This window comes from Xiphias gladius, chromosome 21, assembly GCF_016859285.1.
Source record: "Xiphias gladius isolate SHS-SW01 ecotype Sanya breed wild chromosome 21, ASM1685928v1, whole genome shotgun sequence".
Lineage (NCBI taxonomy): Eukaryota > Metazoa > Chordata > Actinopteri > Istiophoriformes > Xiphiidae > Xiphias > Xiphias gladius.
The window spans coordinates 18,966,792-18,981,703 of NC_053420.1; the positions used below are offsets into that span (position 1 = coordinate 18,966,792).

The window sequence follows — 14,912 nt, forward strand, 5'->3', positions numbered from 1 at the left end:
ATAAGATAGTAATCAAAATAGTTTTATTCGAGCAGATGAATTATCTGCTCTGATAAAATATCTTTTAATTTATTGTCTGATTCTTGAATTTTTTGTCAACATGCCTATATCAATTATTGTGACTTATGTGACCAGGGATTCATTCCTTCATTTTTCACAGAAACATGTAAATCACCCAGTGCAGATTCACGACTCAAGACACCAGAGAATGACCTAGCAACAATAAAACACCTCCTGTGTAAACACTGATTGAAACTGCTAATAAACTGGAGGCTGGCTCCATACTTTTTTTTTTATCATCTGACCAAATAACAGATTGTCATCCTCATCAGATTGGTGTGGCGCAGCTTCTTTGGGATGGCTCAGTCATAAGGCCTCGTCACAAAAGTGTATTCAGACAAGCTATTGCCTCAACTTTGCACTTGACAAACCAGTCCTTGTCAGGCCATAGGGCGGTGTGCTGAGTGCTGCCTTTCCACCAGTAATGAGCTACTCTAGCAAATCAGCTCAAAGTGCATGTTTTCAATGGGATGCGCGCGCGCACGCACGCACACACAGAGCATGGCCATGATCTCCCTGTCCTTGATCTGGGTCATTCTCTCAGCAGTTGAGATGGGCTCTCATTTGTGTGTGTGTGTGTGTGTGTGTGTGTGCCTGTGTGTACTCACCATGTGTGCTAGTTAGCTTCTGCAGTGCCAGAATGAAAGCACTAGAAATGTGGCTTCCCTGTTGTGAAATTCATCTGGTATAATGCAGTGACAAGCAGCAGGGATGGAAGCATCACAGTTTTGAATAAGAGCAGAAAAAAATAATGTTGCAATATATAGAATCCTGTCAAAAATACATAGTTTTCCATTTGTATAGTTTACTGTAAGGACAGCATAATGGATTTTTTACATCATCCCCACATCCCACAGGTTTGTATCCAGTGTTTTTCTCAAGTAGATAGAAGCCTTTGGATAAAGAGGTAAAACCGTAGAAACATAAAGTGGTCCATAAACCTCTGACATCTAACTTTCACAGTGCCTCATTAAAAACAATAAACCACGAAAAAGAAGTGCAAAACTTTCATGGGGAAATTGTTAGATTTAATGATCAGTAAACGTGTATACTATGCACAGAGTGAATGTCTTGTTACTACCTCAGCAGCATAAGATGGGGTATAAAGATAGGCTGGCATTTTAGTGACTAGCAGGTGATTTGATATAAACACAAATTTTGCTTTTCCAATGAATTAGGCGATGTACATGGGATAAAATTATAGAGTGTGAAAAAACTCAAGCTACTTTTTGCAGTGTCTTACGGGAATAATGAAAAAAAAAAATTCCTACAACCGCTGTCTTTGCTTTCTTTTAGAGTTTTAAATTGTTCAAGCCTACGGTATTTGCATGCAAGCTTGGGGACTGTTGCTTTTTGGAGCACTTATATGCAAATTTTTTATTTGTTCACACATTTAGATGTATAGGACTATGTTAGGGGCATGGCTCTAGGAATGGTAATATCGGCCTGTCGTTCAGTCCATCTGTCCTGAAATATCTCAAGACCCATTTCACGGATTGGCATGACATTTTGTTGTTGTTGTCATTAGAGGATGAATCCTGCTGACTTTGGACAGAGCCTGACTTTTCCTCGAGGCTACCAGCGGGTTGACATTTTTGGCTTTTAGTGAAATGTCTTGACGACAGATTAGTATTTTGGCCAGGTCTCTCGTAAAATAGATAATGTACCTTAAGAGACTTCCTTAATTAGGTAAGGTTACATAAAATATATTTAAAAAAATAATACAATTGTCATTGGAATGGCTTCAGTATGCTGATGTTAGCATTTAGCTTTAAGCACAGCTGTGCCTAACTACAGCCTCACAGCTGCTAGCGTGGCTTTAAACTTTTAGTCTCTACACAGTCTTTACTCCATGTTTTCTCTTCTATGACCAAGACCATCTAAACAAAAAAAGTCTGTACCCTAGTTAATTAAAAAATAATTCATTTTCGGTTTTTGAGCATTGTGGGATCCTTTCTGAGGCTAACGAGGAGCAGTAGTTATGATGGTGGAGGATTCAGATATAGAAATTATATCAGTTTACAGGACCATCAGGGAAAAATCTAACCCAGGGGAAGGCAAACGTGCCATCCAAGGCCAAGAGTAGCCAGATTTTCGTACTAACCAAACACTATACCAAATGATCCCTCTCCTTAATTCGTTCTGTTTGGGTGGACTGAATACATACTCCTGGCACTGTACGTATCGCCCTTTATCTACTCCTTCATTGTCAACTGAGCCCAACCTCCTCTCAACCCTCTCTTCTTATGAGACCAGTCATCTATCTCTCTCTGACTCATTCCCTCAAATGGGAACCACTCCTCCTTATTCACCCAACGGAGAGATTACGGGCCGGAACAGATGAGATGGAGCACACGGCAGTGCTGAGATATGGACCTGCAGTTCTCAGCAGACAGAGAAGGGGAGGATGACATTGTGCTTATGTGCAGAAATCCTAGTTAAGGGGTCATAGTTTTACGCCAGATCTCACTAAAAGTTCCATACAATCATACGGAAAATAGAATGATTGTAAGAGAGATTATTAACATTATTGTATTCACAAAGCCAAAATAGTTTCAAAAGCCAAACAATAAGCCAGCACAGTGTCCTTGCTGCCTTGTCCTTGCAGGAGCAGCCAAAGCAACTGATTAATGATCCAGGAGTAAGAAACACACACAAAGGCAAGCAGATACTTTGGGAATCAATTCATCACACTTTATTTTGTGTGACCCCAGCTGATGTAGTGGCTAGAGGGCAGCACAGTACACTCTCAGCACAAATGTATGAGTGTGGTCTAGAAAATGTACACTCACACACACTATATAAGCCTTAGAAGACGACAAGAACCCCATTTCTACCAGGGCTTTATTGGTAAGAGTGAGACTGAGGAGAGACTGAGGGAAAGCAAGTGCTTGAGTGTGTGTGAGTGGGGGTGTGTGTGTGTGTGTGTGTGTGTGTGTGTGTGTGTGTGTGTGTGTGTGTGTGTGTGTGCGCATACAAATTATACGGATGCTTTTTAATTATGAGGAAGTCTTCCTTTCTCATTCACTTACATTCCTTTAGTTACACTGGGTGTAACTGAATTCAGTAAAGCACCAGGCAACAGTACAACACGCTGGAGGACATGTTTGGCTTATCCCATGCTATCTTTAGACAAAGTGAGGATGCTTCATTAAGAGGGTGCTAGTGAGGTCACTAGGCCATCCCTCTGAAGGCTTGCAGGTGCTGGTTGAACTGGTCAGCGCTTTCTCTGGCTGTAAGAAGCTGCTTTTCACACCACTGAACCAGAGCCTGCTGCAACATCTCCACACGGACTCCCTCAAACTGGGCAATCTGGGAGAAACACACATGCATGTTAATACATACAGTAATAGGCATGTCAACAAACAGGATGCTACACAATAAACAGGAGGCGGGGAAGCAGGTAAGCCATGTGGAAATAGGAAATCCAGTTTTAAATTGGATGTTTTACCTCCTGTTTAGCAACTCCACAAAGGTGATCAAACTCTCTCTCTGCTGCTTTCTTCACCTCCTCCATCTGAAGAACATGGAGAACATATCATCATCATCATTATATACTTGGTCTTAATCAGACTGAATGTACAGATTACACTTGGATCTAATGTCTTCTCATCAGCTTTCGTAACAATGGTCTACCCTCTACTACTGAATCATATCAGCAGAACGTTACTGACACCTGCTGGTCACAAGAAAGCATGCACATCTGCCCTAGCAGTAAGTTCTTGTAATACATGGTAGCACACACTCACAGCAGCCTTCTTTACAGGTTTGGCCTTCTCTGCAGTCCTCCTGGCAGTCTCTAACTCCACTAGTTTACAGGTTCTCCTGAACAGCATTTCCTGCATTGGACATAATAATCATGTTACCTGCAGGAATATTAGTCAGACGTTTCAGTCGGACAGGTTACATTTCAATAGAAGGCCGGGAGTCAGGGTAGATGGAGAGACAATTTACGTGATGAAGATGAACATAAAATAATTTTAGAACTACAAAACATACCTTTTCTGCCTCCTGGTAGCGTGACTCCAGGTCTAGGCCCAGCCCAAGAGTGCTCACGTTGTTCTCAGCAACACTCATCATATTTTTCTGCCCAAACAAAAGCACATTATGTGCAGAATATTTGGCAAAAACAAAGGTGTGTTATGGTGTGAATCTATTTCTGTCAAAAAGGACAAACATCATACCTTCATAGAATCAAAGACTTCTGATAATTTCACACAAATCCTGCGAGAAAAAAAAAGTGTTGTCAATTTGTCTACATTTTTTACCTGACTCACTGATTCTAACTTGCATGCAACGATTAGAGGCATTAACTTTAAGTACATGTGATATGGCCCTGGGACCCATACTATTATTGTCTCACCTAGAAAAAGCCTGTTTGTCAGGATCCTCCCCTGCTTCCACGCAGAGATGCAGAGCAGCTGAGAAGTGCCCACAGGCCACTGCTATTTCTGAAAAACAAACAGAACATGAAACATACAGTAACATCAGAGATAGGACAAATTGAATTGCTATTGTGATGTGGATGACCAATAATACACTACATATCTTCCTAAATTATTAACTGTTGAGTCCGAACACACAAATAACACCAGAGAATTACAACCGATGATCACATTGTCTGTTCTCACATTCTCAGAGTAAAAGGGTACTTTTAAAAGGGAAGCACTTTTCTTACTTTGCTCGGTCAGCACCACATCCAGGAATCTCTGCAAGAAAAAGTTCAAAAATCAAACAGGAAAATGTGTATCTGGTTGTGTGACAGGAGAAGAAAGAGTTAGAAGGACAAACACACAGACAAAAAACAAACAGGTGACTGGCTCACCTCAGCTGCGTTCTTGGTGTAGCCAGTTAGGACGAGGTTATGGTCACGTTCCGTTTGAAAGAACTCATCCACATCCTGCACACACAAGTCATTACAGCATTAAAACTTCACATACAGGTGTAGAGGCTATAAATTCTGTCTATATGACTCGCAGTTGTGTACCTTATGGCCTTCTTTCCTCATCTCTTCCACAGCTTGACTCAGCCGGTTGAAAATGTTTTTCTTTACCCTTTGTCTACCTGGAGGCTACACACAGTTACACAAACAAGCTCTAACATTTTTCAAAGTTAGAACTGTTTAAGCACAGTATATAGAGTATATGAAATCTTCCCCACATGAGTTGAAGTCTTGAAGACAAATAAACTATTCTAACCAGAAAGGGGAGTCGATAAAAATCTTTTGTACCAGATTTATGGATATTTTATCAGCCTTAGGAAGCGCTGAACTTATCACACCCGATATAAAGTGCTTGTAAGTGTTATAAAGTCTGTGATTACACGCACAGGCACGCACGCACGCACGCACACACAAACACACACACACACTCTTGGAACGTCAAAAGACATTTAGTCCTGTGCCAATACAAAACTGCTCATGCTCGATACACAGCATTCCAGACTTGATGAGGGCTTCATAGTCAGACAACAAGGAACTGTATCATCATCAGGACCTGAAATATGTCAAACATTGCCACAAACTCTGACTTAAACACAGCAAAGAGGCAGTATTACCCAGTGTGTGTATGTGTTAATATGTGTGTAGCTGAATACATGCCTGCATATCAGTATTTATAATAATTTTGTGATGCAGAGTTGAAATAATGCATAGCTTAGTAAAGACACTTGTCTGTATTATTTACTCTTTACTCTATTGTTATATCACCCTGTTTCCCTTAAAAACCATGCTAAACTGAAGCTAACGAGCCTTCCCTTGTTAAGAGTTATAGTGTGACAACAAGAACATTAATAGTATTCTTCTTAAACAAAGGCTGTATGGAAACTGCATGTTTCTTTGACTCAAGCCACAAGACTGTGAGTTCTTGTTCCTCTTGTTGTTATTCACAGAAAGACCCAGCAGGCTGAGGGCTTGTGCTCTTGTTTATTTTGTGGACCACTTGGTCCCTTTTGAAAATTTCAAGGCACTCATTTTGTGACTTTTCACCAGCCTGTTTTGTTGCTTTTGCAACCGTGTGCCTTCTTCAAAGTCCCCAGTCCAACAGTGAAAACAGGCCCATTTAAACAGTTCCTCCAACTGTTGCCATAATTTTCCATGGTTTTTCATTTTGCCTGACTCCTGGGGACAAAGTCTGTCTAGCTTTTGCTGCCCTCAGAATCCTAAAGTCTGCAGCCTGCCTGTCACTTGTTAAATATTGTGTTTGTCAACTTGTCTTCAAGTCTGGAAATATTACACGAGACATTACATTGTGGTCAGTCACTGGTAAATATCAACACACGTTATGGTTAAGATTGAAAAATGGAAACTATATATAGACGTATTTACTATCAACTGGTATATTGCTTGGCAGTGAGCTGGAAACAATGCTGGCTATTCACAGGGCAAACTTCTCGTGGGAATGATGCTACACTGGAGATTTGGGGTGAAGTGCAGGTGCAGACCATTGGCCTTCACTCCTCTATATATTTGGAGGGTACCGTATTTTTCACATGAATCTCTCCGTTCTCTCATCTGAAGCAATATCGGTGAAAGTTTAACCATTTACTATCTTTCCCTCTCATAAAAAAGGTATCAAGTTGCACTCCCTGCTGGGGCTAATTGTAAAAAAAGAGGATATAAAAAACAAGTAAAAAGCTGTTAATTTGTGTCCACTTACATCTGAGCTAGTAAGGAAGATCTCCACAGCTTTATTTTTGTTGAGTATGCTGTGTGACGCAACCTGCTGGAGGAAAGTTTCCAGTGCTTTACAGTACGGCTGCCACTCTCCCAAACCAAGGAAACCTGCAGGAAAGCATACAACATTTTGATCATTACACTTAACATCAAACTCAACACTGTACAATTGAATTGTACATTTTACTTTTAAACCTTTTAGTGCCATTTATTGTATTTAATATCTTTTTGTGCAGAGGTGGCCTTCAGATGTACTCACCAAGCTGTTTCATAACTTTGGCAGATGCATTCACCTGAGCCTTTGCAGGAATAGGAGGAAACTTGATGGAAAAAAACAAGAGTATAATTCTATTAAAGCCCATGTTCTTTTTCAAAGCAAGATTCCTTCTATTGTTTATTCAAAACACTCTTTCATTAGGTGCCCAACTAAAAATATTGTTGATGCTTTTTGAAATATGCAGTTGGAGCCACAGTATGCACACAATATGAACCTTTATGGATCTGATGTTACACAGTATGTGCTTGTCTAATACATCAAAAAACTCAACTCTGCTGAACATATACTCCCATGTTACCGTGTAGGTAGTAGTATAAAAAAAATACTTCCTGATAGGAATTTGTTCCATTTTCTTGAAAAAAACAAAAAAAACAGCCAATGTGACCACAAAGCTTCTACTTTATTTTCTACAGTTCTGGGGAAGTTGGCAGAATGACAGCACTAAATTCAGAAACGGAGGATGTAAATTATGAGGAACGTGGAAGCATTTCAAAAGAAAGGAGGCACTTACAATAAGTTGGAAGGCAGTAGCGCATTTTCTATCCCGTGATTAAGTCAGACTATGAAGCGAACATTTTGGTTTGGGATTTTCTCAGTCACAAAAGCACTGTTACAAGAAGACATCATTTTTTAAGCTATCACTTGTAGTTTGCAGAGTAGGCAGGTCCGTCTTGAAAACAGAGAAAAACAAATAGGCACACTTCCAGGCACACTTCCATACAGCAACGGCTGCTAACAGCTCCACAGACTTCCCTGACTGAGCAGCCAAGATATTCCACAACTACTGTATTTGACACACAACTGTGAGATGAAATAAAGTACTGACTATGACTCCTTGTATCCCAGGAAAACCCTCCTGAGAGAATAGGTGCTGCTGCAGCCATTCAAAATCATCATAGGTCCGGTCCACATGGTACTCCCCTGTCCCAGACAGCTGTGCACGCAGGAGAGACACCATGTCATGTGAGCAATCCTTATCACAGTTGACCTGTCCTTGTGGTTTGCTTTATTAATCTAGATCTAATGTTATCAACGCTTGCAACAAATGACAAGTAAATGAAGTGTTTTCTTCACCTTTTGAGAGACAATTACAAAGGTAAGCGTGTCCCCGTCTTTCAACACTTCTGTAACCTTGATCTTACGACCATGGACAATCAGAGCAGAAGTCACTTCTTGTACCTCTTCCTGTAATAAAAAAAAATACAGATGTCAATATTATCAATACAATAGCTAGGAATAAATTCACATTAGTACGCAAACTAAATTTAAAAGGAAGAAAAAACTTCACTTTGCGCATACTGTATATACTGATGCCTGCCTGGAGTAAAAGGCTGTCACATGATACAACATACAACATTTTCAGGCTTACTTACCATCATCTTTGTCAAGCTTGTAAGTTGATGTTTCCAGCCTGTCTTTTATCTGCTTTGTAGAAATCTTAAATCTCCTCTTATGTCGCTAAAAGTGCACAAAGCTGCACGGCTCTTTCGTCCTATGTAGGCTTCAGTGCGCTCATGCCTCAAGTGCTGAGAAGGCACAGGATATCCTCTGGGTTCAAAGTGCACACTGTTCCTGAGAAAAATTGAGTAAAACAGTGCCAAATCTAAAGTGCTGGCGCAGGGAAAAAAGATGAGTATATTGTATGTTAGTCAGTAACTCTGGGCCTTCGACACACCCAAACAGGAAAAGTGGCGTAACGGTCCAATCAGTTACCCAGATGTCAGTCTTACAACCTCACAAACCTGTAAACAACCACTGACCTTACAATTCATCCCATAAAAGAGGCAGAATACAAGGCAAGGATACTGAGTGAACAATTTAATAAGGAGACTTTGTTATCAATAAGACAACACATTAAAACGTAACAGTCATACATGATGCAGGACTAAGATATCAGATATCTAGTAGTGGTCCTCATTTTCATCCCCATCCCCAAAATAAAAGCTGAAGTCAGGCCCCTCAGAACTGTACATTTCATATGGACCATCCTCATCCCCCCAATCCTGATGAAAGCTCCAGTGGAAGTGTGGCTCCTCTACAAAGGCACTATTATCGAAGTCATGGAGGAAGTCTGAAAAGTGGAAGTGGAGGTCTGTCTCATCCTCATACTCATCATCAACAGAGACCTCATTTTTTAGAAAAGCCTCGTGGCCCATGCTGTCATAGAGTCTCCTCTTCTCCTTGCTGGAGAGCACAGTGTAGGCTAGGGGAGGAGAAATTACTTTTAACTCCAGTGAGTGTACACTCAGGTGCAAGCTCATGAGGTACATCCAGCTGAAGTGAGTACAGTTGGATGCATCAGTTCTGCAATAACGCTAAACCTCGTGAGTCTCACAATGTTTATTGTTGTTCAGGTGAACTGCTAAAGCAGCTTTAACAAACACTGACCCTTATAACCCTCACGAAGGGAGGATTTATTGCGGGGCTGTTGTATGAGACTACGTCAGTGTTAGCTAAGTGTGCCTAAGAAAATGGCAGCTGGAGGTGTTTATGGAGCCTACCCATTGAGAGAATAAAGAAATGATCTGTTTTGTACGTGATAAAATTGATTTCACTCGTTTATATCACATATACAATTTAGATTACTTTATAAAAAAGGTTCAGTGTGTTGCAGGCGTGTTTTACCTTCAGCAATCTCTCTGAAAGTCTTCTCTGCTTCGGCGCTCTTGCTCTTATCGGGGTGATACTTTACGGCCAGTTTGCGGAAAGCCTTTTTTATCTTGCTGCCAGTTGCTGTGGGCTCGACGTTGAGAGTATCATAGTAACTTCCACTGGTCTCCGAGGCAGCGGACAGGGCTCCAGATAAGCAGAGCAGCAGGGCCGCGCAGGCAGGCGTCCAGCGGAAAGCACCTTGCTCTGCCATGCTGAGTGGCTGAGCACAGACGAGGAACTCAAACTCTCAAAAACAGTTTATCTGCAAGTGCAGCTTCCTTTGGGGTTATGATGGCTTATCTCCATACGCACATAACGCTATCTGGTGACTGGTCTACGCGACAGCAGTCGCAGCAATGCTCCGCAGGGCTGTAGGCTCCTGCCTCTAACCTGAGGTACACAGAATTTAGTTAGCTTAAGGTGTTACGCTTATTTCACCCAAACCACGTACAAAAAAAACCGTTTTAAAGGTGCGTCAAAGTAAATGTGACCTTTTTCATAGCTATTGTCAGTGTTAACACGCCGTGTTATAGCCGAGGGGGCTGCCACTAGATCCAAATTTACGACGTGTATTACATATTTCCTCGTGCACAGGGAAAAGATAACAAACTTAAACTATACTTGGCTGCCATTCACTACTTTCACCACTGGAGGGCAGAAAAAAGCAGTTCGTGGAAAACAGAGAAGAAGAGGATCGTCTTCTTCGTTGGCGCTGAAAGAGAGACCAAGAAATGTGATAAACATCACCGAGGCCTATAGGGATTGCCGAAAATTACACAGGCCTGATTTCTGCTGTTAGCAGAAATATCTGTATAAATTACCGTGAATAAGCGCAAGGCGTTTCTGCATGGGAGCCACTCAGCTGGATCCAACGACTGGTTTCTGTTTGGTAAGACAACATTAGCATTTAGCCAGATAGCTATTTAACGTTCGCTAGCTAATGTTAGTTAGCCAAAGAGCTCGACGGACTCGTAGCACCGTTTTAGACTTATTCAGGAATGTGACATTTCAGGGTGTGCTTTATTCAACCATCAGCCAGTGTGCGTGTTCATTTCAGTGTCGTGTGGTATAAATGTAATGGTCAGTTGGCGTTATATTACCACAACATTGGCTGCGCTTCATTCTCCGGTGACAACAACACCAGTGCTATTTGTTTACCAGTTATTGTCACATGCTAACATTTCAGCCCCGTGCTTCTCCGGTTTGATAGATAGATAGATAGAATCAAAAATTAAAACCACAACTGTAGACCTGCAGAGCCAGATACTGTATATCTACAGAAATAGCATTAATCAGAAATATGGTGTGCAATTTAAGAAAGCCTTGAGTGCAATAATATGACCGTAACGTTATACCCTTCGCTGCCATCTTTCATATATTTATATACTTCAATATTGCATCTTTCAGCTTCGTCTTATGTTTTGTTTTTGTTTTTTTGTTTTTTGCAGAATTTTGAATAGCAGACTTCACTGCTCCAAAGCAAAAACAATTTATGACTTCTTTACCTGTGTATGTGACTGCTTGCCAGGTCACGTCAGCCCCCCTCATACACATGAGTGCTGTTTTCTCCTTGAGCTGGGCCGAGCGCCATGCCTGACCGGGACAGTTCCTACCTGTCTAGCGGTGGTGGCAGTGGCGGTAGTCTGGGTGAGGAAGGAGGTCCTGGGTCTGGTTTTGCAGGAGGCTCGGCAGAGGGCAGAGGGGGTTCAGGAGGAAGTGTTGGAGGCAACGTCTCTGGCTCTGGGAGCATGGGGGGAGGAGGGGCGCTGGGAAACGGCAACGGTTGTGGGAACGGTGGAAGTGGGGGGCAAGGTGCAGGACTGGCATTGGACGGTGTCTGCAGGGACTTCATACGCAACGTCTGCAAGAGAGGGAAACGCTGCCGCTTTAGACACCCAGACTACAATGAGGTGCCAGACCTGGGAGTGCAAAAGAACGAGTTCATCTTTTGTCATGATCATCAGAATAAGGAGTGTATGCGCTCCAACTGCCGCTTTGTCCATGGATCTAAAGAGGATGAGGACTATTACAAGAAAACAGGAGAGCTACCCCTCAGATTAAGAGGGAAAGTTGCAGCACGGCTGGGCCTGTCCCCCATGGATCTCCCGCATAGCCGTGGGGAGGTCCCTATCTGCAGAGACTTCCTGACGGGAGAGTGCCAGAGGGGCAACAAATGTAAATTTCGCCATGTCAAAAAAGACTACGAATATGAACCGTCCAGGGTTGGAGTGGGTGGTGTTATGGGGCCAGGTGTCAGTGGAATGGTGAATGCTGGGGGAGGGATAGGTGGTGGAGGAGGAGGTACCTGTGGAGGAATGCAAGGACTTGTGGGAGGTGGAGGTGGGAGTAGTATGATAGGGGTGGGTTGTCCCAGCTTGGGTGGCTGCAGAGATCCAGGTATCTCAGGAGTTGGGGGAGTAGGCGGAGGTGGGATTAGTGGTTGTCTGTCGATAAGTTCTTCAGGACAGCGGCGCTATGATAGGAGCTCATGCTCGGTGTATGATCCCCTGCTTGAAAATGGGCTGTTTGATGCTGGTTCCCTGGAGGCCTCACTGGACCACACTGCTCTACAGTTGAAGAGGCGGCGTTTCGAAGGGCTGCGCCTGGCAGATGGGAACGGAGGTGGACACTATGAGCTAGGAGTTCAAGCCACCTTGCCGCCACGTCCTCTCGAGTACAGGTTCCTGGAGGAAGAAAACTCCCTGCTGAGGAAGAGAGTGGAAGAGCTGAAGAAGCAGGTTAGAATGAGAGATGGAAAAAAAATAAGCATTATTTGGAACTTCGAACAAAAAAAATTTAAATCTGAGAAATCCTTGTTTGAAATTATACAGGAATAGTTAGCCATTCCCATGTGAATAGCCCATGTATTACAGTCAAATGTAAACATGTTTGTATTTATTTTCTAGTATGACTTATCTTTTTGACAACTAATACCAGATCCAACGGTGTGCAAAATAAGTTACATTTGACGGTATACTACAGTGCAATACAATGTGTTAACAAAGTCATTACACTTCCTTTACTAAATGAATATTGTCCTTTCACATGTCAATTTTATATGAATGATCCATTAAGCAACTGATATTTTGGCCTGTGACACAATTTTTGTAATTTTCCCCCTCTACACCTCCACAATGGATTTGAAACAAGCCATGAAGATGTGATTGAAGTGTAGACTTTTGGCTTTAAGTCAAGGGGTTTAACAAAAATATCACATTCAAACTCAACACCTGGAATCAACTCCAGACCTTTTCTTTTCTTAATTTTTCTTGAAATAACAAGGAAAAAGGCCACACCTTGCCATGAAACTGACTGTCAGTCAATTGTCCAATTACTTTTGAGCCTCTGAAAATTAAGGGACTAAGTATAAAATTGGCTGTAATTCCTAAACGGTTAATGCAATATTTTTGGTAAAACTTAAAGGAAGAAATGTTGAGATTGGATTATGTTTGCCTCCTCTGGAGTTTGTGACTGGAAGACGATCAACGACATATTGACCACAAAAACACATCACTGTATTTTATACGGGCATCTTATCCCTTCTGATGGATTTGTTTTGGAGCAGTAATGAGCCTTAACAAGCATAGACATGTCAGACTTGTTTTAAATTCAAGAAACAGCTGACTGGAGGGGTTGTCCCTTCACAGTCACCTGACTAAAACCCCAGTGAATGTATTTGCAACAGTTTAAAAAAGGTAAAAAGACACTGTAGCATTAGAAGACTCATACTCTTTGGGAAGAGTAAAAGACTTGCAAATTTCTGCAAAAACTTGTAGAATCAATGACAGCAAATGCTCTGTGGCAGTTTAAGAGGTGATGGCTTCAGTAAACAATTGTTTTTTCTTTTTTCCTTTTTTTTTTTTTTTTTACTTGAAGTAGCTATAATATTTTAAATGTGGTTTTAGAAGGTTCTGGCGGTGTACTTTTTTTTTTGGACTCCTTCTAATCCATGTCTTGTGTTTCTCAGGTTTCAAATCTCATTGCCACAAATGAGGTTCTTCTGGAGCAGAACGCCCAGTTCCGAAGCCAAGCCAAGGTTATGACGCTCTCTTCCACTCCTGCACCCACTGAGCAGAGTCTGGCGCCCCCTGTGGGTGCAGTAAGTTCCTACAATCACAGCATTGCCCAGACTCATACCACTCTGAGCAGCGCTGGACTGCAGCCTCGGCCTGTCACGCAGCAAGACCTGGTAGCTCCCACCGGTGCCCCTGCAGCGCCCCCAACTAATGCAGCCCCACCTACTGCTCCTCCGCCCCATCTCAACCCTGAGATCACCCCCCTCTCAGCTGCCCTTGCACAGACCATCGCCCAAGGGATGGCGCCTCCTGTTTCTATGGCACCAGTGGCTGTATCTGTGGCACCAGTGGCAGTGTCTATGACGCAGCCTCTGCCTGGCATTACCATGAGTCATGCCACCACCCCGATGGTGTCGTACCCCATTGCAAGTCAAAGCATGAGGATCACCAATCTGCCTCACTAACTGATTCATAGTCAGGACTATAGTACCCACAAGTCAGACTGTAGCATCCTCAGCGGGGATTTTTAACATAGATTGCCTCCTTTTATTTGTAAGAGACTCGACTGATGACAAAATAGTGAGAAGTGTGAGGTATAGACTCTTCTTCAGCAAAGGGCAGGATCAAGACTTCTCTTTTCAGCCTCCCTCCCTCCCTCACTGTAATGTGGCAACATTGGAAATACAGTTTTCATACAGACTGAATGACCTGTGACCTGTGGCAAAGGTCTGTGTACCAAAGGGATCTTTTCAAAGGTAGGCATCAAAAATGGCAACAACCTCAGAATATTTGAAGTCATCCATAGTGTTTGAACCACATCTGCAAGACTGCTGTGCACCCTTTTGGGGACATGAAGACTTTGGAAGCGGTTTGTGTTTATATTTTTGTGGTTTGCTCTGGTGTAAATTAACTTTGGTACTTTGCACATTTAAAAAAAAAAAGAATAAAAACCAGTCAAAAACGAATCTCGTGTTGTCTGTCGCACTGTTCACAGCTGCTTTATTCTGTCCACAATTATAAATTCACAGTTCACACTGGTAAGGTAAGTCATGCTAAGACTGACACAGTTTCTAGTGGCAAATGCCCACGTTAACGTCCCGTTGCTTGAGATGTTCGGGTGGAGTCGCATTGTGTAAACTTGAATATAATACCCCATGTTTCCTTAGCAGCCTCATATCCGTGTGGCTCTTAAAAACAAGTGGAGCATTTGCTGCTGGCTTACCATAAGCAATGG

General features: G+C 42.3%; 2 protein-coding genes across 5 annotated transcripts; one reads left to right on the top strand and one right to left on the bottom strand.

The window, feature by feature from the left end:
• Positions 1-2,142: 2,142 nt before the first annotated feature.
• Positions 2,143-9,748, bottom strand: si:dkey-28n18.9 (sorting nexin-6). Of its 2 annotated transcripts, none has more exons than XM_040159469.1 (15): positions 9,636-9,748; positions 8,384-8,621; positions 8,085-8,195; positions 7,837-7,944; positions 6,993-7,053; positions 6,717-6,841; positions 5,048-5,131; positions 4,886-4,960; positions 4,739-4,769; positions 4,424-4,511; positions 4,245-4,284; positions 4,060-4,146; positions 3,810-3,899; positions 3,512-3,577; positions 2,143-3,372 (listed from the first exon to the last, which is right to left on the bottom strand). In XM_040159469.1, exons 2-15 carry the CDS (start codon positions 8,387-8,389, stop codon positions 3,235-3,237), a joined length of 1,110 nt encoding a protein of 369 aa, XP_040015403.1. In that variant the 5' UTR covers positions 8,390-8,621; positions 9,636-9,748; the 3' UTR covers positions 2,143-3,234. The 2 variants fall into 2 exon arrangements, with proteins under 2 accessions (XP_040015403.1, XP_040015402.1); XM_040159468.1 differs by having other exon boundaries at positions 8,384-8,582; positions 9,636-9,746.
• On the top strand, positions 9,428-14,643 carry zc3h10 (zinc finger CCCH-type containing 10). 3 transcript variants are annotated; one of them, XM_040159465.1, is made up of 3 exons: positions 9,428-9,542; positions 11,111-12,400; positions 13,630-14,643. In XM_040159465.1, exons 2-3 carry the CDS (start codon positions 11,252-11,254, stop codon positions 14,140-14,142), a joined length of 1,662 nt encoding a protein of 553 aa, XP_040015399.1. In that variant the 5' UTR covers positions 9,428-9,542; positions 11,111-11,251; the 3' UTR covers positions 14,143-14,643. The 3 variants fall into 3 exon arrangements, with proteins under 3 accessions (XP_040015399.1, XP_040015398.1, XP_040015400.1); XM_040159464.1 differs by lacking the exon at positions 9,428-9,542 and adding an exon at positions 9,725-10,551; XM_040159466.1 differs by lacking the exon at positions 9,428-9,542 and adding an exon at positions 9,725-10,057.
• The last annotated feature ends 269 nt before the right edge of the window (positions 14,644-14,912 follow it).